Genomic DNA, 17,278 nt, shown 5'->3' on the forward strand with positions numbered 1-17,278 from the left:
CCATCTTTGAAGTCTCCCTTTACTCTCTTGCTTTAATTAAAAACTCTTGTCCCCTGAGCCTTAAGTAGAGGCTGTTTTTATTTTCTAGACTTTACATACCCCAAGTCCTTTGTAGCCTCCAGCTACCTGTATTTGTTCCTGCCAGCTTCTCTTCATTCACCAAAGGCTTTAGTAACTGACACTGTCTTCCTCTACCAAGAGCTTCCTAACCCATCAGTAATGATACCATCTTGACAACACATTCTCCTCCAGCCATCCTGTTAAACTTCCCTCAAGTTTGGACTTTAGCTATTCTCTCTCCTTTCTGCTTAACCTTCTCCCATTGGATTTCATACTCTTATTCTAAGATGGTATGGAGCAGGAGTCTGGAGAACTTAACTTAAGCCAAAAATCATTTAAATTCAGGACAGAATTTTTCACAGTCTCAATGTGCTGAGCAGCAAGTCTATGGCAGCCAAGAGATCTGATCCTGGCGAACAAGCCCTAGGATTAGGGGCAAATCAGAGGCAGGCTGAGCCCTACAGAAGCTTCAATTCAGTCTCTACTCTCTTTGCCTAGCAGAGGAAAGTGTAATCTTCTATATAGAGTGTTTGCCATTAAAAGGTTTATTAGAAACAGAAGATAGATTGATAGAACATATCCAAATTGAAGCAGAAAGAAAGAGACACGTGGGACACAATGGAAAGTCCTAACTTTTCTTTTAAACAGAGCTCCCAAAGAAGAGGTGAGAGAGAATGAGGCAGAAGAATATTTGAAAAAATAATGGCTGACATTTTTTCAATCTTTTGAAAGATATCAGTATACATATTCAAGAAATACACATATTCTTTGTAAATCCCAAATCATAATAAATACAAAGAATGCCATATGCACACACATAACAAACTGCTAAAGATCAGAGAGAAAAATCTGAAAAGTAGAGAAAAATGATACAGCACCTTCAAAATAGCAACAATAAGACTATCAACAAAAATAACTGAAGATAATGAAATGATACCTTAAAATGCTGAAAGAAAAGAATTGCCAACATAGAATTCTATACTCAGTGAAGAATAGAAAGATTTTTTTTTTTTTTTTGAGATGGAGTCTCCCAGGCTGGTGCAATCTTGGCTCACTGCAATCTCCGCCTCCCAGGTTCAAGTGCTTCTCCTGCCTCAGCCTCCCAAGTAGCTGGGATTATAGGCCTGCACCACCACACCCAGCTAATTTTTGTATTTTTAGTAGAAACAGGGCTTCACTGTGTTGGTCAGACTGGTCTCGAACTCCTGACCTCAGGTGATCCACCTGCCCCGGCCTCCCAGAGTGCTGGGATTACAGGCGTGAATCACCGAGCCTGGCCTGAGTGAGAAATACAAAGTAAAGATATTTGAAAAGAAAAACTGTGAGAATCTGTTTCCAACCAATCTTCAAGCAAAGTTGGTGTTAGAACTATTCAGGAATTAATGGCAAATGTGTAGGTGAATATAAATTAATGTCCTGTGGGGTTAAATTACAAATACAGATAAAATTCATTACCACAACAATGCAAAAGTAAGGGGGAGGAGGGCTGAAGGAGTTGAAGTGTTTTATGGTTCTAGCATTATTGGGGATATTAAGTAACAATTTGTATGAGACTGTATTGATGCAGTGATGCATGTTATAATCACTATGATGTTAACAACATAAAAGAGTACGTCATCAACAACAGAATAATCAAAATGTTTGGCAAATCCACAAGAAAGCAAAAAGGAGAAAAAAGCAACATAAACAGGTAGGTCAAATAACAAAAGTAACATAGTAAATAAAAATCAACTATATAATTAATTACATTAAACATAAATGGATCAAATACTCCAAGTAAAAGACTAAGATGATTAAATTAGATAAAAACCCAACTACACATGGCTTTATAAAAGAGGACCTTAAATATAATGACATAGAAAGGTTGAAAGTTAAAAGGAGGGAACAATTATACCATGAGAACACTAATTAAAATAAATCTGATTTAGCTATACTAGTGTTAGACAATAGATTTTCAGGCAAGCAGCATTACCAGAGATAAAGAGGGATATTTTGTAAGAAAAAAAGGAAAATGATATAATTTTAAAGCAAAAATGAGTAGAACTTTGAGAAATGTAGTGGAAGATGTTAACACACCTCTCTGCAGCTGATGGACTAAGCAGACAAGAAAATCACCAAGGATAGATCTGAACAATACGATGAACCAAGTAGATAAAATTGACACATATATAGAATACCGTATCTAACATCAGAATGCACATTCTTTTAAAGTGCACATGGAACATTTACCAAAATTGGTCATAATGTCAGTCATAAAACAAGCTTCAATAAATCTCAAAAGATTGATCTTATTCAGAGTATGTTTTCTGGCCAGGGGAATCAATAACAAAGAGACAGTTGGAACATGTCCCATTGTATTTGCCAAGAGAAACACGACCCTGGCTATTTCCAACTTTCTTCATATAACAAGCCTTTACTGGGGAAACTGAGCATTGTTGAAGAGATCCAACTCTGGTCTCACTTTAAATTTATACCCACAATTCTTAAGCACACCCTCATTGTTGCCCAGCAGTCCTATCATATTTGCCTGGCCAGTTCAGTCTCATGTTCAACTTTTACCTCTCTCTTCAAACCTCTAGGCTTGCCTGAGAAAAAACAACTCAAAAAGAAGTTCATCTAACTACCACCCACTGCATCACCTATTGTACTTGTGCCTGAATGTAAGATATTCCATTTCCTCCTGTTATAATGAAAGAATGTGATTTTATCTGGGGCTAGATCTCCACTTGTGTGCTTTGGACTTCATTGACTCCTGCCTAGAGTCAGTGCAGGATGAGGAGAGAAAGAGAAGAATTGTGGGAATAGTTATTCTCAGTAGCATATAGTGCTGTAATGTCACCTACTTTAAAAAAGTTATTTTGGCATTCTCTTCCAGGCATTGCCTCATTTCTTTAGATTTACTCACCTTTACAGCAAAACCCTTCCATATGATTGCCTGTATTCACCATCTCCATTTCCTTACCTACGATTCTAACTTGAATCCACTCCAGCAGGCTTGCATTCCACCATTATCCTATCTGTTCCTGCCAAGGTGATCCACAACTCTATGGTACCAAATCCAATGGTCAGTCCTCAATCTTCATAACATACACATGCTCATCACAGCATAACTCTCCCTTGAAACACACTCTTCTTTTAGCTTCAAGAATATCTCTCTTTCTCCTAATTTTTTCCTATCTTTCAGGTTACTCCTCCTTGGTCTCCTTTATTGCTTTCTTCTCTCCTTACTGATCTTTAAATGTTGGAGTGCTTCAGGCCTCCAGCCTTGACCTCTTCTCTGTCTATACCACCTCTTGGTGATTTCATCCAGTTTTCTGAATTAATACAATTCATATGGTGACAATACCCAAATCGATAGCTCTAGCTTGGGCCTCTCCTTTGACTCCAGACCTGTTTATCTAACCGCTTACTTGACTTCTCTACTTACACATCTAACAGTATTTTAAACTTAAATCACCCCCCAATCTGCTTCCTGCTTTGTCTGAAGTCTCTTCTATTGTAGTGCATTAGTTTCATATTGCTGCAGTAATCAATTACTAGAGATTTGATGGCTTAAAACAACACATTTATTCTCTTACAGTTCTGGAGACCAGAAAGCCAAAATCAATTGAAACCAGCACTCCTTCTAGAGGCTCTAGGGGAGAGTATGGTTCCATGCCTTTCTCCAGTCTCCAGAGCTGCATTTCTTGTATCCCTTGGCTTCTGGCCCCTTCATCCCATCTTCAAAGACAGCAATTCAGCATCTTGTTTCAGTTCTCACATTGCCTTTTTCATCTATGCAGTCAAATTTTTCTTTGCCTCTCTCTTATAAGGACATTCGTGATTGCATTTAGGGCCCATCCAGGTAATCCAGGATAATCTCATTTAAAAATCCTTAATTTAAACACATCTGCAAAGTCCCTTTTGCTATATAAGGCGACATCCACAGGTTCTGCAGATTAGGATGTGGACATCTTGGGGGCTATTATTTAGTCTACCACACATTGTAAATGGTATCACCCTTCTACAGTTGCTTAAGTTAAAAGACAACTTAAATCCTTTTTATCTCAAGCCTTATATTCAATCTGTCAGAAAGAATCTATCAGAAAGTCTTGCAGATATGTCAAGAAACTGATCATTTTTCACCACTCCCACTGCTGTTGTCATCTCTTGCCTGGATTACATCAGACCAGATCCCTGCTCTATCTATCTTCCTGTTCTTTTGCCCAGGCTGGAGTGCAGGGGTGTGATCTTGGCTCACTGCAACCTCCACCTCCTGGGTTCAAGTGGTTCTCCTGCCAAGTGATTCTCCTGCCTCAGCCTCCCAAGTAGCTGGGATTACAGGCACCTGCCACCACGCCTGGCTAATTTTTTATTTTTTTATTTTTAGTAGAGACGGGGTTTCACCACGTTGGCTAGGCTGGTCTCAAACTCCTGACCTTAGGTGATCCACCTACCTCAGCCTCCCAAAGTGCTGGGATTCTAGGCATGAGCCACCACACCCGGCTCCTGTTTGTTAACACAACCACCAGGTTGATTCTTTAAAGATCTAAGTCAGATTGGATCAATCCCCTGATGAAAGCCCTTCTGTGACTTTCTCACTGAAATGTCCTCACCTTGGGCTTTGTTTTAGCTCCTGACTGGCCTCCGAGGCCCTGTGTGAGTGGGCCCTTGCTTGGCCAGACTTCATCCTCCCACTGTACCCCTCATCACTGTGCCTTCTCTCAGAGTCTTGGTCCTAACCTGGCATCTCATTCACCTTGAGGGAGAAGGCCAATTGAAAATAGGCTTCCAGTTCCTCTTTTGCTTGGAACCTGGTTTTTCACAGTCCTTATTACTTACAGTTCTCTAAAATTCTGATTTATGGTCTGTTCCCCAACTAGAACATGAGTTCTAGGGACATTGTTGCTCATTCATGGCTGTTTCCCTACATAGTAGACAGTCAATACTTAATGAGTAATTACACATGAATCTTTTCTCCCTTCAGTCTGACCACCTGGCACAGGAGCTGGGGAGTATGCAGAAAGCAAAGAAGAACGTGGCAGGCTGTGCACAAGAATTTGAAGTTTTCCGCACTCCATTAAAGAGGTGTACCTGTAGGACTTTCTGGGCTTTGATGTCGACCACAAGGACTCTGCTCAGTGCTGGCTGGGCCACATAGATGTACCGGTTCCGGACGTTGACTGCAGATACCCACTGGCAGGGCTGGGTTGCATTTTTTTCTCTTTGAGGACAGATTTCCTCCTGCAAAGGAGATAGGCTGTCATATATCTTCTTAATTGCCCTTTCCCTCCAATATCTCTAGGTACCCTCTCCTCTGACCCTCCTCTGTGCCTTTCTTCCTCTCTCTTAGAATCCTTTGGATCCATAGAACAGGGCACCCAAGCCCTCCGACATCACCGACTTCTCAATTAACATTCCTTTAATCTTTGGGGGCTAAAACTCCCTTTGCACCCACTCAGTTAGCAGCTTCCAGGTCCATGTTCTTCTATTCTGTACGCTACCTTCTTCCTCTCCTCATCCTCATTTTAAAAACTTCTGTTCATGGCCAAACTTCTGAAAGAGTTGCCTATACTCCTTCTCCACTTCCCACCTCTTGCATGCTCCTTAACACTCTGGCTGTAGTCCTCACAGCTGATGTTGTTCTCCCCAACGTCAACATGGACTCCTCACTTATTACATTAAACCTGTGTTGACTCTTCCTCTGTTCCCTCCCCTCCACCCTACTTTAGCGGCTGATCCCCTGTTGCTGGACTCTGCTCAGTGTGCTGATCTCTATATGCCAGCGTGTCCAGGATTCACGCCTAAGTTTCTTTCTTCTCTAAAATCCACCCCCTTGTTAATCTCATTGAAACCTATGGCTTTAAATACAATCTATGTGCTCACAACTCCCAATTCATACTTTAGCTCAGGCCTCTTCCCCCAAACTCCAGACTTGAATAACCAACTGCCTAGCTCCACTTGGTTGTTCAAAATCAACTCTTAGTTTTACTTCCTAATCCTACTCATTCTACTGAAAACCTGGCAATTCCACTGTTTTACTTCCATAGGCCAAAACCTCACAATCTAGTGAAGTGAGGCCATCCTTGATGCCTCTAACCTCAGGCCCCATCCAATGTCTCACAAGTCATTTCAGATTTACCTTCACAATATATCCAGAAATAGGCTCTGACCATTTCTGCTCCATCACCCTGGCTCTAGCCACACTACCTGCCACTCAGGTGACTGCTATAGCATCCAGACATGCTCTTGGATTCCACCCTAGCCTCCCAACCTGTTCTTGACACAGCAGCCACAGGGATCATTGTAAAATTCAAGTCAGATCATGTGACTCCTCTTTCTCAATTTCCCCTCACTCCCGATAACATTCTTCCTTGCTCAGAATAAAATCCCAAGTCTTTCCTACAAGGCCCTCTACATTCAGTCTCCTGATTTTCTCTCTTACCCACCCCACTCCACGCCATGGGCGTGCTCAGCACTCCTCAATCATGCTGCTCTCCTGCACCAGGGCCTTTGCCTTGGCTGTTCCTTTTGCTTGGAATGTTCTTCCCCAGATATCTACAGGGTTTATTCTCTCATTTCCTTCAGGTCTCTGCTTAGTGTCACCCTATTGGGAAGTCTTCTCTGACCTCGTCTATCTCAGCTCTCCTTGTACCCTTACTCTCTTACCAGCTGCATTTTTCATTTACCACTTGACTTTCTGCATTCATTTGTCTACCTGGGCACAGCCTTTCCTCCTTTCACTAGATTGTAAGTTCCTTGAGGGCAGGTCTTTGGTTCACTGCTATATGATTAGCACCTAGTACAGTGCCTGGCACAGAGTCAGTGCTTAAAATGTATTTGTTGACAGAATAAATGAGTGAAAAAGGGGACCTTCTTTTCCCTTGTCTTACATGATATACAGTCTCATGGTTTTCCTTATGACTGTGGCCCAACTCTGTCTCAATCTTCTTTGTGGTTCCTTTTAGTCTGCCTGTCCCTGAACTGTTGGTGACCCCAGGGTTCTGTTCTAGATGCCCATCTCAAATCACTTGCACACGCCCTTTTCTGTCCCATTTGGCCAACACTCACATGCTAATGGCACCCAGATCTGTCTTTATCTCAGAAACTTCTTCTCCAGCTCCTGCTTGGTTCTCTCATGCCACCCCCATTTCTCTCCTAGGTGACTATAATAGCTTTAAAACTAGTCTCTCTCCTTTTACTCTTGTTCTCATATTTAATCCTTATATAATCCCAATTTGCCTATGAGACAATTGTGGCTTAGAGAGGCTAGGTAACTTTTCTAAAGCTACTTAGTCTACAGAGGTGGGATTTGAACCCAAGTCTACCTGACTCTGAAGCCTATGCCTTTTTCTGTGACATCACGCTGCTTCCTTCTGGAAAAAGTAGACATCAAAGCCAGCAGAGAGGCCTGACGTGGGATGCACCAATCTCCTACTCACCAGCCCTTAAAGAAGAGGCTTGTCCCATTGTAACTCTCGCTGGGTGTTTGAGCATTTTCTAGATGCAAAAATCGTTCTTTGGGATCATTCCCCAGCTCACCACAGTCTTATATTGCCTGAAACACCTTCAGGACCTCTCTGTGTCTTGTGTCTAGCTTATCTAGGAAAACTGAATCCCGGTTAGGATTTGAGAGAGTCCCTCCAAGTTACAGGTTAGGTTACTACAAATATATGAGAAATTTGTGCCAATGTGATGGAGTGCAATTATTTAAACCTAATTGCTAGAACTCTTTCTAACTGGCTTCATAGCTGTTATTAATATATAGAAGGAACACTGATGGGAAATAACACTTCTAAAAAATAATTAACTCAAATCAAACAGCCTGGAAAACAGCTTTTCCCAAAGCCACAAATGTGAGAAATGGAACAGCCTGAGATATACCAATAGCTAGCACAGCAATGCTTTAGGAACTTGCCTGGGCCAAGCTCACTTCCTCCACGGGCTCCAAGCCCATAACTATTCACTGAGTGAATTGTGCACAGTTATTTCATTGTGTACAACTGAGGACATACTGTATCCTCAAGGGGAAGGCATATGGGGGATTGACATGACCCTTTGGGATTCAACACTATAGTCCTATCCTCAAGGAGCTCAGGGTATCCTGCAAGGCCAAGTGGGAAACAAGCCAGAGGAACAGAGGCGTTGTGTGGGGGCCACAGCCCTGGGGAAGGCCTCCTAAGGCTATCCTGGAAGGGCTTTCCTGGATCCGCTATCAGCAATCATCTCTCCTGCCTCTGCCCACTGAATGTTCCATCGTTATTTTCTACCTGGCCTTAGTTTCCTGAAGGCTACTGAGAAAACACCTGTTTGGCAGCTGTCTGTTCACATTGCTGTCTCCATTGTTTGACTGTGCATTTCTGGAGGCCAGGAACCCATTTGTACCGCCTGGGCCTCACCTGAGGCTCAGTGCAGAGAAGTGGCTTCTGGATGAAGGAATGAGAGTTTTAAATTCTCGGCCCCATCTATTCATCTCTTAGCCTGGGAAAAAATTTGGAACCACACCACATGTAGCAAATGGAATTTTAGAAATCAAATGGCATGCCTGGTTAAAGATGGACTTTTAGGATTTTACCTGTGTATGATGTAGAAGCTGCCCCAGGCACAGATACTTACATAGCTCATGAAAATCTTTTCCGTGGGTTTGAGGTGCCTCTGGATCTCACAGTCCACAGGATGGATGACGATGATGCCGTCGTCAGAGAAGACATAGAACATGTTTCCCACGCTGAGGCCTGGGAGGAGCAAATGGAATGGGCATGCCCTCCAAGCAGTCGGCCCCCAGGCAGGGTCACACGCAGCATTGAACACACAAGAAACCGGCCACGTGGATGCATCTGGTGCAGGCACGAGATGCAATTCCTGGTCAGGGTGGGGTAGAATGAGCAGCCAGCTCGTAGCTGGATGGGTGCAGAGAGGGCCCCAAGGACTATGAATCAGTAAAGCATGTCACAGGCTACGTACAGCTGCCCTAAGTCAACTAGGGTTGGCCACAGGTTTTCAGATAAAAGCCTTGGCTTTGATGTACATTTGACCTTTCCTGTTCTAAAAGGGAAAGCCTCTCTTGATTGTTTAGTATATACTAGTCACATCAGGATGGATCAGTGGATGCCAAAGCAGTAAAGGATTTCATTTGCTTTTTTAAACCCATGTATGTACAGTGTCACTTCCTGGAATGTGGAGTCCTAAGAATGCTGCCGTTTGCCCAAACTTCGTCCTGGCTGTGCTGGCCAACCCCTCTTTCCAGACAGCTTGCTCTCACTTCTGTTTCCCACCCCCTCCCCCCACCTCCCCGCACTGTTTCTCTGTGGCAACCTGTGCCAGGCAGCAGAGCCTACCCTCCAGTCATGCCCCTCTGCCTGCCCCGACCCTGGCCCAGGGCTGTAGCTGTCTGGGGAGAAGGTCTAAGCAAACCAGCTGAGAAGGGGCCTTGGGGACCAGCTAGCTCAGCCTCCTTATTTTAAAGACAAACTGAGGTCCAAGGAGGGAAAGGGGCTTGCTGAGGCCACCTGTCTCTGTGCCAGAGCTGGGGCTAGACCCTGGGCCCTGCCTTCCTGCCTCTGTCCCTCGTTCTGTCTCTATAAAGGGGGAACAAGGTACAAACAGATGTAAGCTCTAGAGCGCTCCTTCCCTCTGTCCTTCTTCCTGTCTTTCTGTCTCCTCCCGACTCTGTCTCCTTATTTCTCTCTCCCCTTTCCCTTCCTTTCTTCATTTCTTTTAAATCTAAAACATTAAGATCTTTGTAAATTCTAGGGTAAATATGTAGAAAATCTCTTTTCTAGTTTTTTTTTTTTTTTTTTTTTTTAGCATGCTGAGAAAACTGGTATGCTGGTTTAATGGACTATCTGGGCAAGTTTTTAGTGAGTTAGAAAACAACAAAACAGGAATCACTGTTTTACTTTTTTCCAACAACTCTGCATGCAGTTTTCTGGGCCTTGGGTCCTTGGCACCCAGAGGCACTAATGTGAGTGGTCCTTGCTGTTGAACAAGGGGCTGACCCTATGATAAACCTCAGCCGCCTCCAGCGTCTGTGCTGAGACAGGCTCTGGGCAGGAGGGCTCCTGCCACCAGGAACAGCTGGAACCCAGCCTCTCAGAAGCTGCGAACACCAGGGAGTGTCCAGCATAGCTCTCCATAAGCAATCCCTGGGGAATCAGGGGTGCTGCGCAGCCTGTTTCTCGAAAGCCAGATGAAGCTCACCTCCTGCCAAGAGTCAGTCTTAGCTCCACAGCATGTCAGTGTTTGGAGCCAGCACTCCAGCCCACACCTGCCCTGACCCCATCTATCTCACCCACAGCAGGAACTTCTCTTCTGTACTCTGTCACCTGGCAAACTGCTTCCATGCAAACCTAGGGGCCAGAGTGGGTCAGATTCCCCACTAAGCCACAAATTCCAGGAACAGCCTCCCAAGGCTGCTTAGAAAATCGGTAGTTGGAAGAACCAACATAAGATTGAAAGCATAATAGAGCCCACGTGGGGTTTGTGGCTATAGCTAACATTCTGGGCTGAGTGCAGTGCCTTGGCCTTGCTCACAGTCGGCCCTGGAATATGAGGCTCAACAAACAGTCATTCAACAAGTAATTGACCTCATGGGATACCCAGCCTCCCGATCCAGCTCCCTGGAAGCTGCCTGAGTGTAGCTTCTGCTAAGAGGGCCCGAAGGAGCTGTTTTTGCTTTTGTCTGTTCTCATCTCATTTCTCCTGTTGAGACTTGAGTGTCCCCTGAGGCCGGCTGGCCTCTTCACTTTGGCTCCCTATCCCTATCTCCAGACCTCGAGTTTCAGGAATGAAGGGTACAGGCATCTAGCTACCCAGGCAGGATGGAATTTGTTCACTGCTCAATTGTTCAATATACCTGCCAACCCTATGCCCCAAGGCAGTTGTGGGTCTTTAGCGAGCACTTGGGTCTTTATAGCTGATTTCACATCCCATAGGGCCTCTTGCATTCTTGGCAGGTCTCTACTTCTGAAACTTGAGACCCTTTGTAGTAGCCTCCCCTAAGGAAACCACCACCTCTTAAACACTTGAGTCACTGTGCATCTCAGCCTAGGTGCTGCTAGTTCAGCAGCTGTGAGAGCCTAAGGGGCCGCCGTAATCAGCGACTGTTGCTACTGACAGCAGTTCCTCATTTTCTGGGCTCTGCCTTTGTTTTGTTCCCAGACTTATCATGTCAGCTTTAGTGCCTGACGTTCATGAAATTGTTCTGAGTATGTGTCTGCATGCATATGCCAGACTGCAGGTAACACCGTGTGAAGTTCTTGAGGAAAAAATGAGATGGGAAATGTCTTGGTTTTCAAACAGGGAGATTTTGTGCTTAACCCATCAATCACATGGTACCTCCTGCTGCTGCCCACTGAGCTGGAGAATGAGTTGCCACAAGGGGATTTGGACTCAGATCTGGTTGTGGGGACTGGGACCCGGGCATGCACCTACACCCCACACAGTGACTCAGGCTCTGCCACCAGCTCCCACACATGCCCACTCTATTTTCAGCCATATGAAATTGTCCATATTAGACCACTTTGATACATAAAAATGGCAACTTCATGTGGCTCAACTTACTAAAGATTTGCTTGATAAATATGTTTCTGAACATCTATACATTTAAAAATATACATTGGCAGAAATCACGGCAGCTTTTTTTCCTCAGCATTTCCTCAATCAAAGCATATTTAAGGTACAGTGACTATCTAGTAGAGATCTACAACTTTTTTTGTCTTTTTAAAACCACACAAGATAAGCAAAGCGCTAAACCCAACACCAGTCAGCTACTGGAAAAAAGTTTAAGGCCCAGATCTGACCAGGAACCCCTACCAACTGTTCTGCTTCAGCAGAGGTTACAAGCCACTTTTAATGAAAGCTTTGCATTTAAAAACTTCTCATTAAAGACATGAGTACATTTTAAATTTGATTCAATGCATATGCCACTTGAATTTGACATTGACTTCCTGCTCCCATACTTGTAGGGCTGCTTTGTGCGTGGGAAAGCTGATGGCAGATCACGGAAAGATGGCCCATCATAGAACCACACACACACGATCACAGGCATGACGCAAAACAATGAAGCTTGGTACCTTCCTCTCGCCACAGGATGTTTGCAACTGCAGCAGCAGAGAATGAGGAAAGCAGGAATGTGATGGAGGGAAGGAAAAAGAAGAAAGCAGTGTTAAACCTTCACTGTAGTGATTCCATTTATGAAGATCCTGGTACCTAGTCCATCACTTACAGAATCTATACCACTCATTGCCCTAGGAACAGTATCTTGGGGGAAGCTCTGGACATGAACAAATGCTTTCAGGTCTCCAGACCCTTTTGATTCCTAAGTGAATCTTTGAAATCATGCCCTAGGACCACAGAAGCTAATGGAATTTCTCACATTTTATGGATGATCAAGAGTAAGCAACATCTCTCCCAGATTTCCTGGACTACCAGCAGGAGAAGTGATTTTCAACCAGGATTCTCCTAAGATGACCATGTGAAATACTTCTGATTATCTACTTTGATGAAAATGGCTTAGCCTGGAGTCTTTGACCATGATTAACACCCATGTCTATGAAATCACACCTGCAGGCCTACCTGGGGAGCAATGGTTATGAGGAGAGCACTCTTAGCACACCGATAGGCCGGACCCCTAGCGTAAAGGCTACAACACTCCCAATGGTGTGCATGTGTGCACAGGTCAGGTTCTGGGCCACTGTGGGACATCAGTACCTGGTGGGTGGATAGTATGACAGATTTTGTGGATGAAGGGCAGAGGTTCAGGGCATACAGCAAGTAAAAAGCAGAGCTGGGACTTGACTATTTGGGTTTCCTTGTGTTCCTGGACTCTGTCTGCTGTCCAGGGAATCTCCCTGTCTGTTTCGAGTTGTCTAGGTTGCCAGGGAAGGCCTGCTCACCTCTGGGTGCCCTCCGATTCCAGCTTTATGCAAAGAGGGATATGAGGCTTACCCCTGTCTTCACGGGCTCATGGTTGGCGGCTGTGGCCCTGGTCAATTGGTGCCCTCCCTTGCCACCCAACACCCCCCAGCCAGCTCAGTGAGAAGCATAAACGCATGTCGACTTACGGGTCTTTCTAGCTGAGTCTTCAATGAAGAGCGAGGAGATATCTTCATCCACACCCACTTCATTTTTGGCAATGCAGGTGTATGCCCCTGTGTCTTCATACCGAACACTGCTGATGTGGAGTTCGCTCCCATTGGCTGCAGACAGGACAGTGCTCAGGGTGGACTGCCCAGCTGGAGACCCCCTCACTTTCCTTTACAGGGCCATTGAGAGTGTTAGGGCTGCCCAGCCCCTGGGCAGCCAGCAGCCCTGATCATACGCCCAGGAAGGGCTGGCACATCTGAAATGCACTGAGGGTGAGCTGGACCTGAGTGACAGCTTCTCATCATTGCTCTCAGAAAACCCCAAAAGACCTGTGTGAGCCCAGATAACAGGGAAATTTGGGAGCCATCTGTTCACTCCTAACCTGTCTGACTTATAAACAAATTATACCTCTCATTTCCGTTCCTGGAGTCTCAGCTTGATTTGAATGGGAATATCACATAGACGTCTACCAAGGGCAGTTCTTACCTAAAAGGGAGAGCTGTTTGGACATCTGAGTTGAGACATCCACGCCGTTTTTCAGCCAAGTGATTCTGGGCATGGGAATGCCCTCAGCATGGCATCTCAGGCTGGCCGCCACTCCGGGCTCCTGTGCCTGGCTCTCTGGATAGACACGGATGACTGGTGGCACTGTGGGTGAGAGTCAGTGCTGGTGAGAAAGAGACGGCCCTAATCTGGACTTGGGCCTGTGGCCCAACCTGAGACCCTGCTCCAGAGGGGGTGAGCCCAAGAGGTGACCGGAGTTCTGTGTTTAACCAGATTCTAATAATCCTGTCCAGCAACTCAAGCTCTAAAAGAAAGGGCTGTAAAATGGATTGCAGATAATAAACATGTCAGACTTTGTACCCTATGACTCATGGCTTTCATCATTATTCTAAATACGATCAGAAGGCCATCCAAATATTTAATGCTGTTCAGCTGCTACATGTAAAGAGCAGCAGCCACTGAAATTTATTTCTGAATAAAGTTTAGATATATTCCCTTTCTGTTATCAGAAAGCCATTGGATAGGGGTTAATTTCTTGCAGGAAATGTATCACAAAGCACTTATGGCACTGACTGGCAAGGCCTCTGTTCTGGGGAAGTCCATTCATTTTCCAGTGGGCGATTCTCATTTCTCCACTTCTCAACTCCTGCAACATGGGTGAAAGGCCAGGTGTGCCCTCCTCAGCTTGGAGTGAGTCAGCCATGGGTCCTGGCAGTCAAGTTAAGGGTTGGGGGTGTGGCCCTGCCTACTCACCAGACGAGCACGGGTGGGCAAGACTCCAGCACCCTCCACAGAGCTCTGGTCCTTCCTACCCAGCCTGGCTATGGGGAGGGGCCTGGAAGAAGCAATGAGGGTCTGGAGGACCCTCCCTCCTACCCCTAGCCCTGGGTCCAGGAAATAGGTATCATTTTTAGTGGAATTGAGGGTTCTTCCTTATCTATTACTTTACACACTTTCAAAAAAGATTTGTGAGATGTAAACATACCTGCATATTAAACTAAATAAACACACGGCCCCTGGAGCTGGGGGAGATGGATTCTTCTTGAAGTGGACAACTACATTTTCCTAGAGTTATCTGGAAGTCCCTGTTGTTCAGTAAAAGAAAGCATCCCAGTACTTTAAAATAGAGAAGATTTTTCTTGGGACCAGAGCATAGAACAAATTGGTACTTATGTACAAAAGGCAATGGTGTAGATCCCGGGACCTGAGTGGTGTAGAATTTTTGTGATGCATGTGGGGTGGGCAGAGGATAAAAGAAAAACTCCACTGCCTCCCTGTGAGAAATGAACTCTGTAGCTCCTGTCACAACTCCTCAGGGGCTGCTCATAATTCCATCAACTCAGTCTGAATTTCAAGTCTTTTCTTGATCTGTGGGACACAGTTGGAGGCAGAGGTGAAAGCTAAATGGACAACCACCAAGGGAGACAATCCCATCCTCCAATGGCCCAGAGCTGTTTCAATAACATGAGCTCAGAGCACCCAATGCCAAACCACACAGAGACCCAAAACAATAAAGTCAGAGTCCTCGCCTCAGTTTTTCTTTGTTTGAAGGCCTGGGGGAGAATGCCAGGGCGTGGCAGAAAAGCCTGTCACAAGTCAGCCCACTAGGGGTGGAGGAGGTCCACGGAGCTCCAGCGGAGGCACGTCTGGAAGACTGCTTCCAACATAAATGTGTAGCTCTCTTCTCTGATCCCTGTTTGATCCAAAGAGGAAAGAAAGAAACTTCTCTGCTTGATTCAAAGAGGAAAGAAAGAAACTTCCCTATACCTTGCCTTGGGTAGAGGGAGGAGTGGGGTTCCCTTTGAATAGATAGAATTTTGGTCGGAATTCAGGAACACAGCGATAGAACCAGGAGTATTGGACTGGGGGGTGGTTGGAGAAGGTGGTAGCATAGAGCCACCAGAGTTCTAGAATAGGAATGGCCAGGACCTGGGGTTAATAGGCTTGGGTTCTTACTAGATCACTGTCTATTTCTACAAGCCTGCCTGGCAACCACAGAGTAAACTTAAAGAAGAAGAATCAATGGAGACAGAAGCAAAAATGAATGAATCAACCAGAAAGCTGAAGAACAGAACTGGTAAAGAAATCTAAGAGCTGTTTGTAAAAACCAACAAAACAGCCAAATTCCTGGGATGTTTGATCATTAAAAAGATAGAAAAAGAACACAGAGGGGATTAAAAAATATGAGAATGCTGTATTCAATTATTGGTAATAAATGTGAAAGTCTCAGTAAAATGGATCATTTAAAAGGAAACTTTAGGCCAGGTGCGGTGGCTCATGCTTATTATCTCAGCACTTTGGGAGGCCGAGGTGGGCAGATCCCTTGAGCCCACATGTTCGAGACCAGCCTGGGCAACATGGCAAAACCCCGCCTCTATCAAACATACAAACATTATCCAGGTGTGGTGGCACACACCTCTGGTCCCAGCTACTCAGTAGGCTGAGGTGGGAGGATCCCTTGAGCCCGGGAGGTCGAGGCTGTAGTGAGCCATGATCGTGCCACTGCACTCCAGCCTGGGTGACAGAACAAGAACCTCTCTCCAATAATAATAATAAAAATAAAAAAAGGAAACTTGGAAGTATCAGCATTGAGTTAAGGAGAGAATATTTAAAACAACTGTAAAGTACTACTAACTCAAAAGGCACTCTGACAAGTTTTTTTCAGATGATTCCTTCATTCATTTAAGGAATGAATAATTCCTAGAGCATAGAACAGGGAAGATGTTCCAAATTACATCATGAAGGTAGCATAACCTGGACACCAAAACCTGGCAGAGAATGCAAAAAAGACTACAGACTGATCTCACTTAGGACGAGATACACCAAAATTCTAAGTAAAATATGGACAAGTCAAAACTAGCATGGTATTAAAAGAAGATACTGTGGGCAAGGGTAATATGTTTCAATGGCTAACTATTAGGCAATCTACCATTAATCATTCCGAAGTCAAAGAGAAAAACCATTTGATTCTCTTGCTAGACACTAGAAGGGCCGTTGAAAAAAGTTCAAAATCAATTTCTTGGGGAAAAACCCTCAATAAAATATGAACAGAATGATATTTTCTTTGTGCAATGAAGAATATCTCTATAAAAAGAAGAAACGACACCATTCTTTTTCAAATGGTGAAACATTAATTTGGGAAAAAAGAAAAAGGACAAAGGAAGGGAGGCAATACCAGACTCCCAATGTCACGCTGGATGTTGTCAATGGAAGGCAAGAAATGAGAGGCACAAATAGTACAAAGATGGAGAAAAATGATATGTGGTTATATCCAGGTAATGCACCAATAAAGTTATAAGGATTAATTGGTACGTAAAGAGGCCAGTACCAAAACATACAAAATCAACAGCTTGCTTATACACACCAGCAATGGCCAGACAGAAAATATAATGGAACTCAATGAAGAAAACAATAAAACCTCACTGACGACATTAAAAAAGGCTTGGATAATTGGAGAGAGATGCTCTTGGGTAGAAAGACTTAATATCGTTAGGACACAAACTCAAAATTAAGCCATATGTTTAATCTAACTCCAATTAAAAAATCAGTTGGTAGGTGCCAGGCGCCGTGGCTCATGTCTATAATCCCAGCACTTTGGGAGGCTGAGGTGGGTGGATCGCTTGAGTCCAGGAGTTTGAGACCAGCCTGG

General features: G+C 44.5%; 1 protein-coding gene across 3 annotated transcripts in view; it reads right to left on the reverse strand.

The window, feature by feature from the left end:
- The window catches only part of FSTL4 (follistatin like 4), a 422,010-nt gene that overhangs the window by 17,678 nt on the left and 387,054 nt on the right, over positions 1-17,278 (reverse strand). For all 3 annotated transcript variants that reach the window (XM_032157904.2, XM_032157906.2, XM_032157905.2), the window contains exons 9-13: positions 13,612-13,773; positions 13,104-13,238; positions 12,114-12,140; positions 8,656-8,774; positions 5,134-5,283 (exon numbers count right to left, since the gene is read on the reverse strand). In XM_032157904.2, coding sequence (XP_032013795.1) covers positions 5,134-5,283; positions 8,656-8,774; positions 12,114-12,140; positions 13,104-13,238; positions 13,612-13,773 — 593 coding nt within the window. The remainder of the gene's footprint in view (positions 1-5,133; positions 5,284-8,655; positions 8,775-12,113; positions 12,141-13,103; positions 13,239-13,611; positions 13,774-17,278) is intronic.

This window comes from Hylobates moloch, unplaced genomic scaffold (genome assembly GCF_009828535.3).
Source record: "Hylobates moloch isolate HMO894 unplaced genomic scaffold, HMol_V3 SCAFFOLD_6, whole genome shotgun sequence".
In the NCBI taxonomy this organism is placed as follows: Eukaryota; Metazoa; Chordata; class Mammalia; order Primates; family Hylobatidae; genus Hylobates; species Hylobates moloch.